At 46.2% G+C, this 13,029-nt stretch overlaps 1 protein-coding gene across 4 annotated transcripts in view; it reads left to right on the top strand.

Moving 5' to 3' along the window:
* The window catches only part of VCL (vinculin), a 91,702-nt gene extending 78,809 nt beyond the window's left edge, over window positions 1-12,893 (top strand). For 2 of the 4 annotated variants that reach the window (XM_032491563.1, XM_032491564.1), the window contains exons 16-22: window positions 614-916; window positions 2,167-2,291; window positions 3,584-3,769; window positions 5,767-5,970; window positions 7,973-8,176; window positions 8,541-8,645; window positions 10,728-12,893. In XM_032491563.1, coding sequence (XP_032347454.1) covers window positions 614-916; window positions 2,167-2,291; window positions 3,584-3,769; window positions 5,767-5,970; window positions 7,973-8,176; window positions 8,541-8,645; window positions 10,728-10,874 — 1,274 coding nt within the window. In that variant the 3' untranslated portion in view covers window positions 10,875-12,893. The remainder of the gene's footprint in view (window positions 1-613; window positions 917-2,166; window positions 2,292-3,583; window positions 3,770-5,766; window positions 5,971-7,972; window positions 8,177-8,540; window positions 8,646-10,727) is intronic. The other 2 variants (XM_032491565.1, XM_032491566.1) reach the window with 1 other exon arrangement.
* Window positions 12,894-13,029: the final 136 nt, after the last annotated feature.

Raw genomic sequence — 13,029 nt, forward strand, 5'->3', positions numbered from 1 at the left:
CTGAATCTTCTTCGCTCTCCGTGGAGGGAGGGATGGGAGAGGAAGAGATGAGGGATGGAGGCTTTTCGGCTTCCCTGCATAACCAGTGGGGACAGGGGTCCCTAGCAGCCAGACATGAAAGTGGAGCTCCTGAGGTGTCTGAAGAGAGGTAACAGAAACAAGGAACAGGCAGATAGGGTTATTGGAATCCTCCGATTGCCTCATCTTGGGCACTGCAAGCTGCCAACAAGCAACAGATGGCTGGGAAGTGAGACGGGAAGGGAGAAAATATTACTAACAGATAATGTGGTGCTGATGTGGTGAAGGTTTCAGATGTAATCCTTGTTTCCTCCTGATGTCGCTGCATTTCTGGTTGTCTGTAGTAGATACATGAAGGCCAGTGACCACGGTTGGTATAAATGCTGTGAGTCTGTTTGGCTTCCTGGACCACATCCTCAAATTTTTTTATCATGGTAATCATCTGGAAGCTTTTGATTATAAAAGAAGGGCTTTGAGTGAAGGGAAGAATTATGGGTGTTGTACATTCACATGAAAAACTTGAGTGGACAATGGGGTTTTAGAGTCTCTGTTCTTCTAAAATAGAAACTAAATTCCATCTCTCTTCTCTGGACAGGGCTGGTGGACGAAGCCATTGATACCAAATCTCTGTTGGATGCTTCCGAAGAAGCAATTAAAAAAGACCTGGACAAGTGTAAAGTAGCCATGGCCAACATTCAGCCTCAGATGCTAGTCGCTGGGGCAACCAGCATTGCTCGTCGGGCCAACCGGATCCTGCTGGTGGCTAAGAGGGAGGTGGAGAACTCTGAGGACCCCAAGTTCCGTGAGGCTGTGAAAGCTGCTTCTGATGAATTGAGCAAAACCATCTCCCCAATGGTGATGGATGCAAAGGCTGTGGCAGGAAACATTTCTGACCCTGGTAAGCAACGCATGGTGTGGTTCACCTCGGTTGAGAGGTTAGTTCAGGAAGCTGACAGCGTGGGGAGAGGAGATGCACCCCACAGCCACCGAGTACAAAGTCTGGGAGCAAAAACTACAGATACTTAATTCGAGAATGCTAGGTTACTCCTTTTCTGTCCAAAATATATTGGACAGAATATTTTCTGCAATATTGACAGGATTATTGTAGATTCGTTTCTCTGAACCAACTTCTCTGTGCTTTTTTAATGTTGTCTGACTAAATAGCTCCTGGTCCTGTTTAGTCAGTATTTTGGAAATTTTTCAAAAGATGCTTGATAACCAGTTTATACCAGCCATTTAGCTTATGTAACTGGCCTAACTTCTGCTTTTCTTAAAATGCTTTTTCTGTGGACAACATCCTCTATGTCTGTCAAATCTGGGAGGCTTAAGTTGACCTGTGAATCCCCTAGATGATTATCTTGGTCATGCACCAGAGAATCTGGGTTTTCTTTGGCTGAATTTGGATCATGTTTTCATGTTACTACTAAAGATGTTGCCACTCCCTTTCTGGTTAGAAACATCTGAATTCCTTCTTGCTGTGAGCATCCAAGGTTTCTAGCCTCGTCTGTGAGTAGAATCCACTCAGTGTGAGAGAGTGGGAAGGAAGGGCTGCCCTCTTCTTCCTCAGCCCAGGCAGAATCTTTCTAGTTTTCTCAGCTTGCCATCACTAAGTACATGTTGAGTTTCCTAATCGGCGTTTCTAATAGTTTGAGTAGATGGCTGAATTCTAGGTGACCGGATAGACAGTAGCAGCAGCTCAGCATAGGGGTTAATATGCTGAATGCCCAGTGGAGCAGAGGAGTAGGGAGAAAGGTGAGAAGTACTCCAGGGAAGGTGCACCCCATCTGAAACTGACATCTCCGCTGTTCTGAGTGGGGCCGGCTTATCTCTTGACTGCTTTATCATAAAAGAGGTGATGGACACCACCTGAGCCCAGAGTGTTCCTGCCCAGGAACGTCCCAAGGACCTGTTAGTTGTACAGGCAAGAAGGCACCCTGGGCAGGGAATTGCTTTGTGGTGCTTCTGACTCTTCGCAGGCCTCAGGGCGTCTGCCTGGCGTTTACCTCCCTTCCGCTTCAGTCACTGCCTGTGCTGCTTGCTGGCAGCTTCACATCCAGCTTTTGTTACTGGAAACCAGTTCTTCTGCTGGACAGACAGTGCTCCAGGGCGCTGACCTGCCCCACTGAAAGTGAGTGCGTCTGTGTTTAGGCCTGCAAAAGAGCTTCCTGGACTCAGGATACCGGATCCTGGGAGCTGTGGCCAAGGTCAGAGAAGCCTTCCAACCTCAGGAGCCTGACTTCCCGCCTCCTCCGCCAGATCTTGAACACCTCCGAGTAAGTAAATTCAGACATGGGGAGAATTGAGCAGCAGGGTTTTGGGACTGTGGCAAGAGAGAAATAGACTGTTTGGAGCCTCAGTCACTAGGTGGCTTTAACTTTTACTTGAACCTTCATCAGAGGCACAACTTGACTTTCATTCCTGAATCCAGTGGAGTCCTAGCCCAGTGCTTATGCATGGGGTGTACTGGGTAAGTGGGGGTCTGTGCTGTTGGCCTGCTGTAACGGGGGCGCCTGGAGCAGAGGAGCTGGCTTTGGTGCATGTGGATGTGATGAGTGATGAGTTGGGGAGGAGAGGGAAGGAAACCTGCACAGCCTGTGATGAGCATTTGTGTCCCCAGTTGACGACAGCAAAACTGAGGTGTTTAGACTCTTGTGTATGTTCCTTCCTTCATCTGACTTTTTTTTTTTAGTAACACAATACAGTCCTCTTTTTAAAAAAGTTTATTTTTCCCCAGCTAATTATAATTTAAAATCTTTTGATGCCCCACAAAATACTATAAATTGTTTCTTCCATAGGTAAATGGTCTAGGAGGAAAGCCGGGCACCAGCTGGCAGATACAGGCCCTAGAACCCGAAATACTGATTATCTGTGGACACTGACTCCAGCAGTACTGGGAGTAGTTTGACCTTGGGAATAGCTTATTGAGGCAATAATTTGACTGATTAACTTTCCCATATTTAATGCCCCAAGTTCAACTTTCCCATATTTAAGTCTCTAAGCTGGTTGAGGACAGAATTGGGTCATTGTGCCCATAGTTAATGAACGGTGCTTCCCTAGCCTTCAACGCTTCTCTTTGATTTGATTCTTTCTGGCTGGGCTGTTTTGGTGGGTTAGGGCCAGGAAGAGGGCTATTCAAGGGAATGGATTTTTATTGATCAATAGACTCGTGACATTTGGAATCAAGATCTTGGAGGGCATTTGGTCTGGCTACTCCTCGTTGACAGATGAGGGGCTTGAGGGCAGAAGTTACAAGCCTGTGCAGCTGCCCCTCAGCAGAGTCAGGGCTTGAACTTAGATCTTCTTTGAGAATCCTTGGTCTGGTAGTGCTGTACTTGCCTCCCTGGGATGTGTCCAAAACAGTAGCTGCTAACTTTTTGTGGAGAGAAAGGGAAGAAAATATGTTTCTGTTGAGATTGAAGCAGGTGGTCCTTGTGCTCAGTGTGGGTGGTCTTAAATGGAGTGAATGTGGGTGGCTTTTCTGGGGATGCTTTTTAAAGGAACGGAAAGAATTCTAGTGGGGAGCAGTTCTTAGGGCTTTACTTATGACCTGGCGATTCTTTCTTAGCTGACAGATGAGCTTGCTCCTCCCAAACCACCTCTGCCTGAGGGTGAGGTCCCTCCGCCCCGGCCCCCACCACCAGAGGAGAAGGATGAAGAGTTCCCTGAGCAGAAAGCCGGAGAGGTGATTAACCAGCCAATGATGATGGCTGCCAGGCAGCTGCACGATGAAGCTCGCAAATGGTCCAGCAAGGTAAGTAATGGAGCTCTTCTTGTTGAGAGAGGATGAAGACCATGCACACAGCCTAGGAAAAGTCTCTTTAGAAAGTCACCCTCTCTCTGCTTTGGTTTCTGTTGCCAATAGCAAAACCCTCGTCTTCCTGTGGCTTAGTGAGATGTTTCTGGTGCTTGATGGTTTCTCCTGGCAGCTGAGAGCTAGGATCCCTGTGGTTTGAGATGAAGGTTCCTTTCCTCTGTCCTCTAGAGTGTCCGCTGCCCTGACACTGGACATTTGGGGTCTTTTAGAAATTGCTTTTCTTTCCTGGGTTGCTTAATGTCTTTAGTTGCTCTCTTGCTAATTATCCACACTCCAGACATGGCACTGTCTTCTTCAGGCTCTGCTGTAGCTACATGAAATGGTTGCATTTTCCTTCTATTTCTTCACAGAAGCAGGTAGATTGGTGTCTTAGAAGCCACGTGCTTTTTCCTTTTCTCAGAATCATCTTACCCCTCAACTCAAGACAGCTCTAGGCCAACTCCAACTGAACAAACCGGAAGTGTAAATATTGACATGGTCGGTGAAAATGTAGATGCTGCAGCGGTCATGCCCGGTGGATAACTTTTGTCTCTTTTGCTCTAAATGATGAAAAATGAGTGGTAGCTTTTCTAGATAAGAGCTAAATGTTCTCATTAACCCCGCAGTGGGATGTAGCTCCACTCCATCCAGGGGTCCATCCCTACATCTTTATTCCCAACACCCATTTGCCTTTGTTCTTTTCACACCCTCAGCTGTCTCAGGCTCTTGTAGTGAATGTCGTTCCCCGAGGGACTCCTGCACATGCAGCTGATCTTGGGTTTTTTCAGGCTGGGAATTTCACCTTGGTTTTTTACCTCTGTATTTTTCTGAACTGTTAGCTGTGAGCCCAGGTTCCAAGAAGGAATGGTGACCTTGATGGTTCTGGGCCTGACTTGGAGAATTACTTATACTTACGTCTCTCCATCTGGGACATGCACACCCCTGGGACCATTAGTGGAGTCCCAGTGCATGTGGAAAGTGGGGTGGGGGTGACAATGAGAGTTTTATTCAATGGTTTTTAAGAAAATGTAAATTCCATTACAATAAGCCCAGATACATTATGCAGTGGAACACAAAATACACTTGAATTGTAAAGATAAACAACTTGAGTTTGGGGTGAATGAGAACCCTGTTTTGCAACAGGAGAGATTTAAGTTGTACCCAAAGAACAGCTTTCTGAGTTGATACTCGCAATAAATGCAGTGTGACTGTGGTGTCTCTGAAGACTTTACAGAGAGCTGGCCTGAAATGTGGCTTTTCCCTAAGATGGAGCTGGATGAGGTGTCTTCTCGAGGCTCCTTGTAGCTGGGTGATTGTAGGGTACTTGATAAGTTCTCTTCACTCACCATTGTATTTTTCTTGTCTCTCTTGGTTTGATATCTGCTACCTACGATGTGTCATTTTTAATTCTGAGACTTTTAACTCTTGGAGAAAATAACCTGCGTCTGGCAGCTGCAGAGCTGACTCAAGACACTTCCTGTGTCCAGGAAGATGTAGAGCAGTGTCCATGTGAGCCAGCAGGGTGTTCACTTTGTCCTGTTCAAACTTGTGTGGCTGCATTTACTCTTTCCCTCTGGATTCGTTTGGCTACTACAGTTTGGTTGTTTGGCTTCTCAAAAATGTTCTGACATGAGAATTACTCTTGGCAAATTTAACTTTGGTAGTAAGTGTATAAAAAAGGAATGCCACTTGCTTTCTTTGTATAAATATTTCTCTGGAAACCCTCTGCTACTGGAGTAAGTCTCCTTCCCTTACTCGCTGTGAATGGGCTGGTGCTGGAGGCTGAGAATTCCCTTCTCTGTGGGGCGCAGTTCATCTGACTCCTGGAGAGTATCCATTCTCTCCCATCCTAGGCGAGCTTTGGTTACTAAACCAGCTGAAGCTCAGTTTCCCAAGTCCTACTGTGCTCATGCTAACACTGTCCCTGTTTCTCATCCTTCCTACCATCGACAAAGCCGGGTAACCCAGCCGCTAAGGTGGGTATAAGTGTTGTAGCTGAGGCAGATGCGGCTGATGCTGTTGGGTTCCCTGTCCCCCCTGACATGGAAGACGATTACGAACCTGAGCTGCTGTTAATGCCATCCAATCAGCCGGTCAACCAGCCCATTCTGGCCGCGGCTCAGTCATTGCATCGGGAAGCTACCAAGTGGTCTAGTAAGGTACTGACTAGCACCCCTGGTTGGGGCTGCTCCATATGCATCCGGCCATGTGCAGCCTTGACACATTGCATCACTCATGATCTGTGCGGGTACTGTGAGTCTGAGCCGGGCGGGCATCTGTCTGTCTGCACCTTGTTGTTAGGACTGGCTTCACAAGTTTGGTAGGTCTGCTAATGCCAGATTAATTGAATTGCATTTATATTTGGGGGCTAGGGAGAGGTAGGGTCACTGTTCGAAAGGATTCCTTTCCTTACTGACCAACATTGGAACCTTAAACCCCTTGGGAAGCCGTGGATGCGTCTGTCAGACTCTCAGGTCAGGAATCGTTGTAGACCATTAAGAGGTCATCTGGCCTGATCTTTGGGCTTTGCCTGCCCCCCTGCTGACTTCTCACTGATGGCTCAGGCAGTTGATCAGGGTGAGAAGCAGCTTTACGTGGCAGGGTCTCTGGGGAGGACTGCTTGCTGTCCTGCACTTGGCTGTGTGGCAGATGCTGGCCTTAAGGGGAACCCCCAGGGAAGGGGGCCTCACTGCTTGTCCAGGGGTTTCAGTGGGAGAGGGGGTGGGAGTGGGGGACAGAGAGTGCTCAAGGCTGCAGGACAGGGACCAACAGAACTTTGGTCTTGGGGCGTGGGGGATGGGGGTGATCACTTTTTTCCTCTTGAAGGTGGCATGTTGCAAGAAGAAAGGGTTTGAAGAGTGATGGGTAATAAGTAACACTGGCACTACACCATCTTCTAACCAAGGTCCTGAAATTCTGGAATGATCCCAGGTCTGCACTGGAAGAGGGGTCCCAGACAGCCTTGTCTAACATGCTCCTCTTCTCATGCCTCCTTCCCATACCTGTGTTCTCTGTGGCCTCAAGTACTGCCTGAGATGTTACACGCCTTCCAGCGTAAATGATCAGCCACTTCGTGGTGACTGTGGAGGTCTCTAACAGAGCACCCTGCAGTGGCATGGTTTGTGAATGCCTCACTGCATTATACATAAATTGAAAAGCATGAGGGGAAAAATGAGTAGGGCCTGGCCTTTTAGGTAGTTTTGAACATTGCATTTGTTATTTTTGGTTGTTACCAGACAAAAGATGAGCCTTTTGAAAGCATAAAGTAAATTACTTGTACATTTCTTTATTATCACCCATGAGGGTTTTAATGAGCCAAAATGCCAAATCTAAGATAAACTGCTATTAGTTGGAGTGGGAGTTCCATTTACAGCTTGACTCAAGATTTTTATTTTTCCAGTGCCTCTCCCAGCATCTCTTAGCTGAAAGTTTCTTCTTTAATTGAAGCCACTTAGCTAAGGGACTGAAGAATTGATTCTTGGCATTTTTAAATGTGAAAAATTAAAATAACATGTTCCTTTAGGCTGACAGACAAACAAGAGGCAGTAGGGGGAAGGCAGGAGCAGTCTAGGTCAGGAAATTTTTTTTTTCCACCAAGGCTAATAATAGTTACTTGGTTTATCTTTTAGTTCAGCGACAATCCTTGGCTGCTACTTGTAACAAGGATAAGGATGAAGAGGATGATTTCAGCATCTGGAAAGGCTCATCTGTATTTTTCCCCTCAGGCGAGCTCTACTGCTTTCACCCCACAGAAAGGAAAATGCCTGTTTAACCAACTTCTTGGCCCCATCCCCGTTTTATTGAAATGATTAACCTGGAGATGCTGAAGTGCTTGTTTAATGCTGTGCCTGGGGCACACACGTTGTCCTGTCAGATTAATATCCAAGTCTTCCTTTTATGGGTCAGGTGATCTCTCTCTCTCCTCCTCCCCTCACCCCTACCCTTTCCCCTCCCTCTCCCAGTGCTGGGGCGAGTGTCCTGGCTCACTCTTCTGTTTCTCCTGTGCTATCCGTATCACTCAAGAACAGTCTGTTCATCCTCTTCTCACCTTTCTGAGGACTGCTAGAGCAGCAGGCTCCCTCCTTTCTTTGTTCTTCTGCTTCCTTCCCTAACTTGACCAGGGTGTGGGCTGAGCTCACACCGTATCTTGCTTCTCTCTAGGGCAATGACATCATTGCAGCAGCCAAGCGCATGGCTCTGCTGATGGCTGAGATGTCTCGGCTGGTCAGAGGAGGCAGTGGTACCAAGCGGGCACTGATTCAATGTGCCAAGGACATCGCCAAGGCCTCAGATGAGGTGACTCGGTTGGCCAAGGAGGTTGCCAAGCAGTGCACAGATAAGCGGATTAGAACCAACCTGTTACAGGTACTCAGGGAAAGTGTGTGTGTCGGGTGGGTGGTATGGGAGGGAGAAAAGCAAGAGACAAAACTCGTTGAGCAAGGAGGAGGAGGCACGTCAGAATGGGAAGAAATAGCAGAAAGGGAAATATGTATTTGGGAAAGACAGATTCAGGAAAGTTTATTTCTGAATCAAATGAAAGAATTTTAATGCTTCCTTTCTGGACAGAAGGACTAGACTGATCCTTGGGGGAAAACAAGTGGAATCTGGCTGTGGATTTATTAAGTGCCTTCTGCACACCAGCCACCAAGAATACAGAGGTGGATAAATCTCGCCCTTGAGAAGCTTGCAGGCAAGAAAAACACAGAAGCATATAAACTTTTCTTTTTAGGTATGTGAGCGAATCCCAACCATAAGCACCCAGCTCAAAATCCTGTCCACGGTGAAGGCCACCATGCTGGGCCGCACCAACATCAGTGACGAGGAGTCTGAGCAGGTACGTGGCCGCTGCTTCTGCTTGCTCGCCAGCAACTGCTGTGCCACTTTGTGGCAATTTAATTCAGCTTTGGGGAAACTTTACCTGTGAATTGAGTATTCAGTGTGTGGAATGGAATCTTCAGCTCTCTCAGAAGGGCACCTGTGTTGGAGGTGAATCAGAAATCTGGAAGGGGAGTGAAAAGTGTGCAGCTTTTGTCATTTTATGGCCGGTTAAGTGTCTGAATCAGCACCAGTTAGGACTGGACTCAGCTCTCTTCCTCCCTGGAATAGGTTTGGCTCCTTTGAGGCCTTCAGTGCCTAGTCACTCCCACCCACTGTATCTTTTTGGCTAGAGAGAATTTCTGCTTCCTTGCTCCCTGTGTGATAAGTTCCTCAGGGAGGATGAATAGTGTAGGCTTTTCGGGGACATGGAGGTGGTTAGGCCTGTGCTGAGGCTGAAATGACATCTCAAAGGAGGTGCTTCTCTTTTGGTTTCTTTGACATAGATTGAAATAAATATGGTGGGAGTGTTTACTTAAGCGATGTTTCTTTTGTGTGTCTTGGCAATCACTTCTTGGAGTGTGTTCTCCTTCCATTCCTCCTGGAAGTGGGGCTGAGGTCTTTCAGAAAGCCCTCATTTGAGGACCTCTTCCTCTCTTTATCTCCCCACTAGTAGGCCCTGCTGTGAGCCAGACTTCTAATTTCTTCTTATGGTAGGTAGTACATCTTTTGTTGACCTGCTCAGATGAGGCTTATCATACATGAGTTATGTATGTGACACTGTATTCCGTACTAATGTAGGGGAGTTTAAAAAACAGACAGAGTCCCTCTCCTTGGGGAAGTCACAAATAGTTCTAGGTCAGGAGGAAGAGGTTAGGAGCACTTCAGAGGAGACAAGGTGGTTACTTTTCTTGGTGCCAGCAGTGCTGCTTTCAGTACTGAGTTTTAATTCAGCAGTGCTCACCTTAACCCTCTCTTCTCCCAAACCATGGGAACTGGGTCTTCACCTTTAACTTCCATGTCTTCTGGGCAGGATTTGGGCACTTACGCCTTCCTGTCATCTGACCTCTTCTGCTCCAAGAAAAGGAAGTAGGCAAAACAGGGAAGGAAGGGTTAAGACTCAGAGTTTCAGACCTTATCATTTAGTTATTCCATTAACCAACAGAAATGTATCTTGGGAGTATCTACAATGTTCCATGAAATATTCCAGTTACAAAAAAAAAGGTAGAAACTGGTAAGTGGTAGAATGGAAGAAACACAGGACTGTTAAGTCAGAAGTTTTGAGTCTCCATCCTGACTGTTGTGTGAATTTTGTTGGCAAGTCTCCGAACTCTCTGGACATCGGCCTCTTTGTTGACCAGGTAAAAAGATAAAGTGTTTGGGAATTCTAGTCCATAGTTACGGCTCTCAAAGCCCTTGAATCCTCTGAAATTGAGTGCACAAATTTTGTGTACATGAGCATTTTTCTGGGAAGAATTCCACAACCTTCATTAAACCCTTAAAGGGTCTGTAGCTCAGAAGTAGTTAAGAATTAAAAACAAACAAAACAGAAAAGAAAAAAGTTTCTGTGGTGGAGTACGTGTGATCCCAGTCCTGTATTTTGTGTGTTTAGAAGATTTACTTGTCTACTTATCATGGATTTATAAGGTGGTTGGTTTGTTTACTTGGTTACTTTTTCATTTAATTGAAGGATGAGGAATGCTGGGAACTGGGACGGTGGTTGGTGATTTAGAATAAGGTGAACAAGAAAAGCCTCACAAAGGTGACAACTGGGCAGAGATCTGGAGGAAGTGAGAACAGAGCCATGGGGGGGAAGAGCATTCTAGGTAAAGGGGACTGTAAGAGCCTCTGGCAGGAGTTTGTTTGGACACCAGGAAAGCAGTATACACTGGAGGCCACATGATGGTACAGTACACAATCAGGGATGGTCCAGTTTTGAGCTCTTTTTGGTGAAACAGCTATAAAGCACCAGTGATGTGAGAAGTACGAGTAATGTCAGGTGCAATAGGGTAAACTGCGGTCCATTCCTGGCTTAAGCCTGTTTTTGAGGCAGGGCTCCATCAGGGACTGTGAGTAACGGAGAGCTCCTCTTTCTTTGCAGGCCACAGAGATGCTGGTTCACAATGCCCAGAACCTCATGCAGTCTGTGAAGGAGACTGTTCGAGAAGCAGAAGCAGCTTCAATCAAGATTCGAACGGATGCTGGATTTACACTGCGCTGGGTTAGAAAGACTCCCTGGTACCAGTAGACACCTGGTTGAATCTGGCTGACACAGAAATCCCTGCTAAGCAGAATGAAAATGATCTGAGTTTCAGGAGCTGCCCAGGATTTGCTAGGAGGGTTGAAAGCCACATCCTGGCCTGACATAACAGAAAGGAATGTGTCCTCTTCACGTTAGAAAACATTTATACTCTTGTCATGGACACTTTGAAACGTGTCTCCGTATAAAGCCTGTATCCTCAAACACGGTTATACTCGTGCACACTCTATCCCAGTAGACAGACTGGGTTTCTAGCCCATGGACTTCACATAAGCTCAGAATCCAGCAGTGAACACTAGCCAGACACCCTGCTCTGCCCTGCCCTTCCTTGTTCCTTAGAGGACAGTCACCTCTCTGCTTCATTTTCCCTGCACCTCTCCAACCCCCACCCCTCTCTCTGCCAGGCTCCCAAGATCCAGGGCCCAGGCAAGTCGGTTAAGAGGGAAATCACTGTGCCTCCAAAATTTGCTTTGGGCTTTCTATGTTGCTGCTGATCCTGCCTGCCTTCTCTGGGGGTGCTACCTGGGTCCTTTTCAGAAGTGAGCTTTGTTGCTGCAGGGGAAGGTGGCCACTAGGGAGCCCCAGCATATAGCGCCTGGATTCACTTCCTGTCCTCCCCCATTTAATCCTTCTGTTTCCACAGTGCAAAACCAAATTTCACTTTGTCAGGGGGAAATCACAGAATCACAGGATTCTGTCTTTACCATGCCCGAGAGCAATGTCTGTGCTAGGGAAACTTTCCGTCCCATATCCTGCCTCAGCCTGCCAAGGTTAGCCATCCCACAAACACACTGTGTGTCCTGGTGCTCTCTGCCAGAGAGGCAGAGTAGCCTGGGTGTGGCCCTGCCCATCCTCCCAGCAGGGCCACTCCCAGGCATTCCACGCTTTGTCACTGCCTGCAGAGGTCTGTGCTGAGGCCTTACCATTCATTCTTAGCTCTTACTGTTCTTTCTGAGCTGAAATGCTGCATTTAATTTTTAACCAAATCATGTCTCCTGTCCTGGCTTTTGTACTCTTCCCTCACACCCTTCCTAAACAAGATTTTAAAGATAAGTGTTTGTTTTATAATTTTGAAAGATCCTTTTTATCCTTTTGAAATTCAGTCCTAAGAATTGGTGCTTGCCCCCCAGGGGTGTTTAATGGAAAGGCAATCCTGTCTGAAGGACACTTTCTACCCAAGGGAAGTGGTACCTGCAGACAGGAATTCTGGCGCTGCTGGGGATAAATCAATGAGAAATAGTCCTTAGTAACTCCTACCTCCCTCAGCCAACCACCACCAAGCCCCTTGCATCCTCTCCTCCCTCCCAAGTACAGGTGGTCAAGAGTGATGCGTATAGTATATAATTATCACCACAGTAAGTTTCCTATTAGCAAAGTGACAGAGAAGGTAATTTTTCCTTTTCTGTACGTATCACTGCTGTCTAAGCATTCCCCAGCACATGAAACTGTATTTCTTCCCAAAGCCAGAACTGGATGAGTAAAGTAGTACGAACCCTTGCCTGAATGTTCTTCTTTCCCACCTCCAGTGTGTGTTAGATCCTAACATCGAATGTGTAAACCTTGTCTTAAGTTGGTACTGTACACTCAGGCTTCCTCTATTCCTTTTAACTGATGATTATTTTCAAGGCCCTCAGCATCTTTGTATAGTTGCTTACTTGATATAAATGCAATATTAATGCCTTTAAAGTATGAAAGTATGAGTCTATGCCAAAGATCACCTTTTGTTTTACTAAAGATTACTAAGAGGAAATAAGAAAAATCATGTTTGCTCTCCAAGTTCTTCCAGTGTTTTGAGACACTGGTTTACACTTTATGCCGATGTGCTTTTCTCTAATATCAGTGCTCAAGACACAGTGAAGCAAATTAAAAAAAAAAAAATCCCTGAATGCTGATTAGAGATATCACCACTAAAAAACTCCATTTATAAGCTAGGATTTGTTATATGCAAATATTTTCTGTCTCTTCTTTTGTTCTGTTTAAAACAATAAAATGCATTTGTATAAATAATGCTTTCAATGATGGGTATGTTATTTTAGCGAGAACTTTTAGATTAGGTTTCTCCTTTGTTCTGAGGAACAGCCAATGAAGTTAATCCTCACGATGTGGAAATTAGTTTTATTTAATCTAAATGCTGTACTGGAAG

Source organism: Camelus ferus, chromosome 11 (assembly GCF_009834535.1).
Source record: "Camelus ferus isolate YT-003-E chromosome 11, BCGSAC_Cfer_1.0, whole genome shotgun sequence".
In the NCBI taxonomy this organism is placed as follows: Eukaryota; Metazoa; Chordata; class Mammalia; order Artiodactyla; family Camelidae; genus Camelus; species Camelus ferus.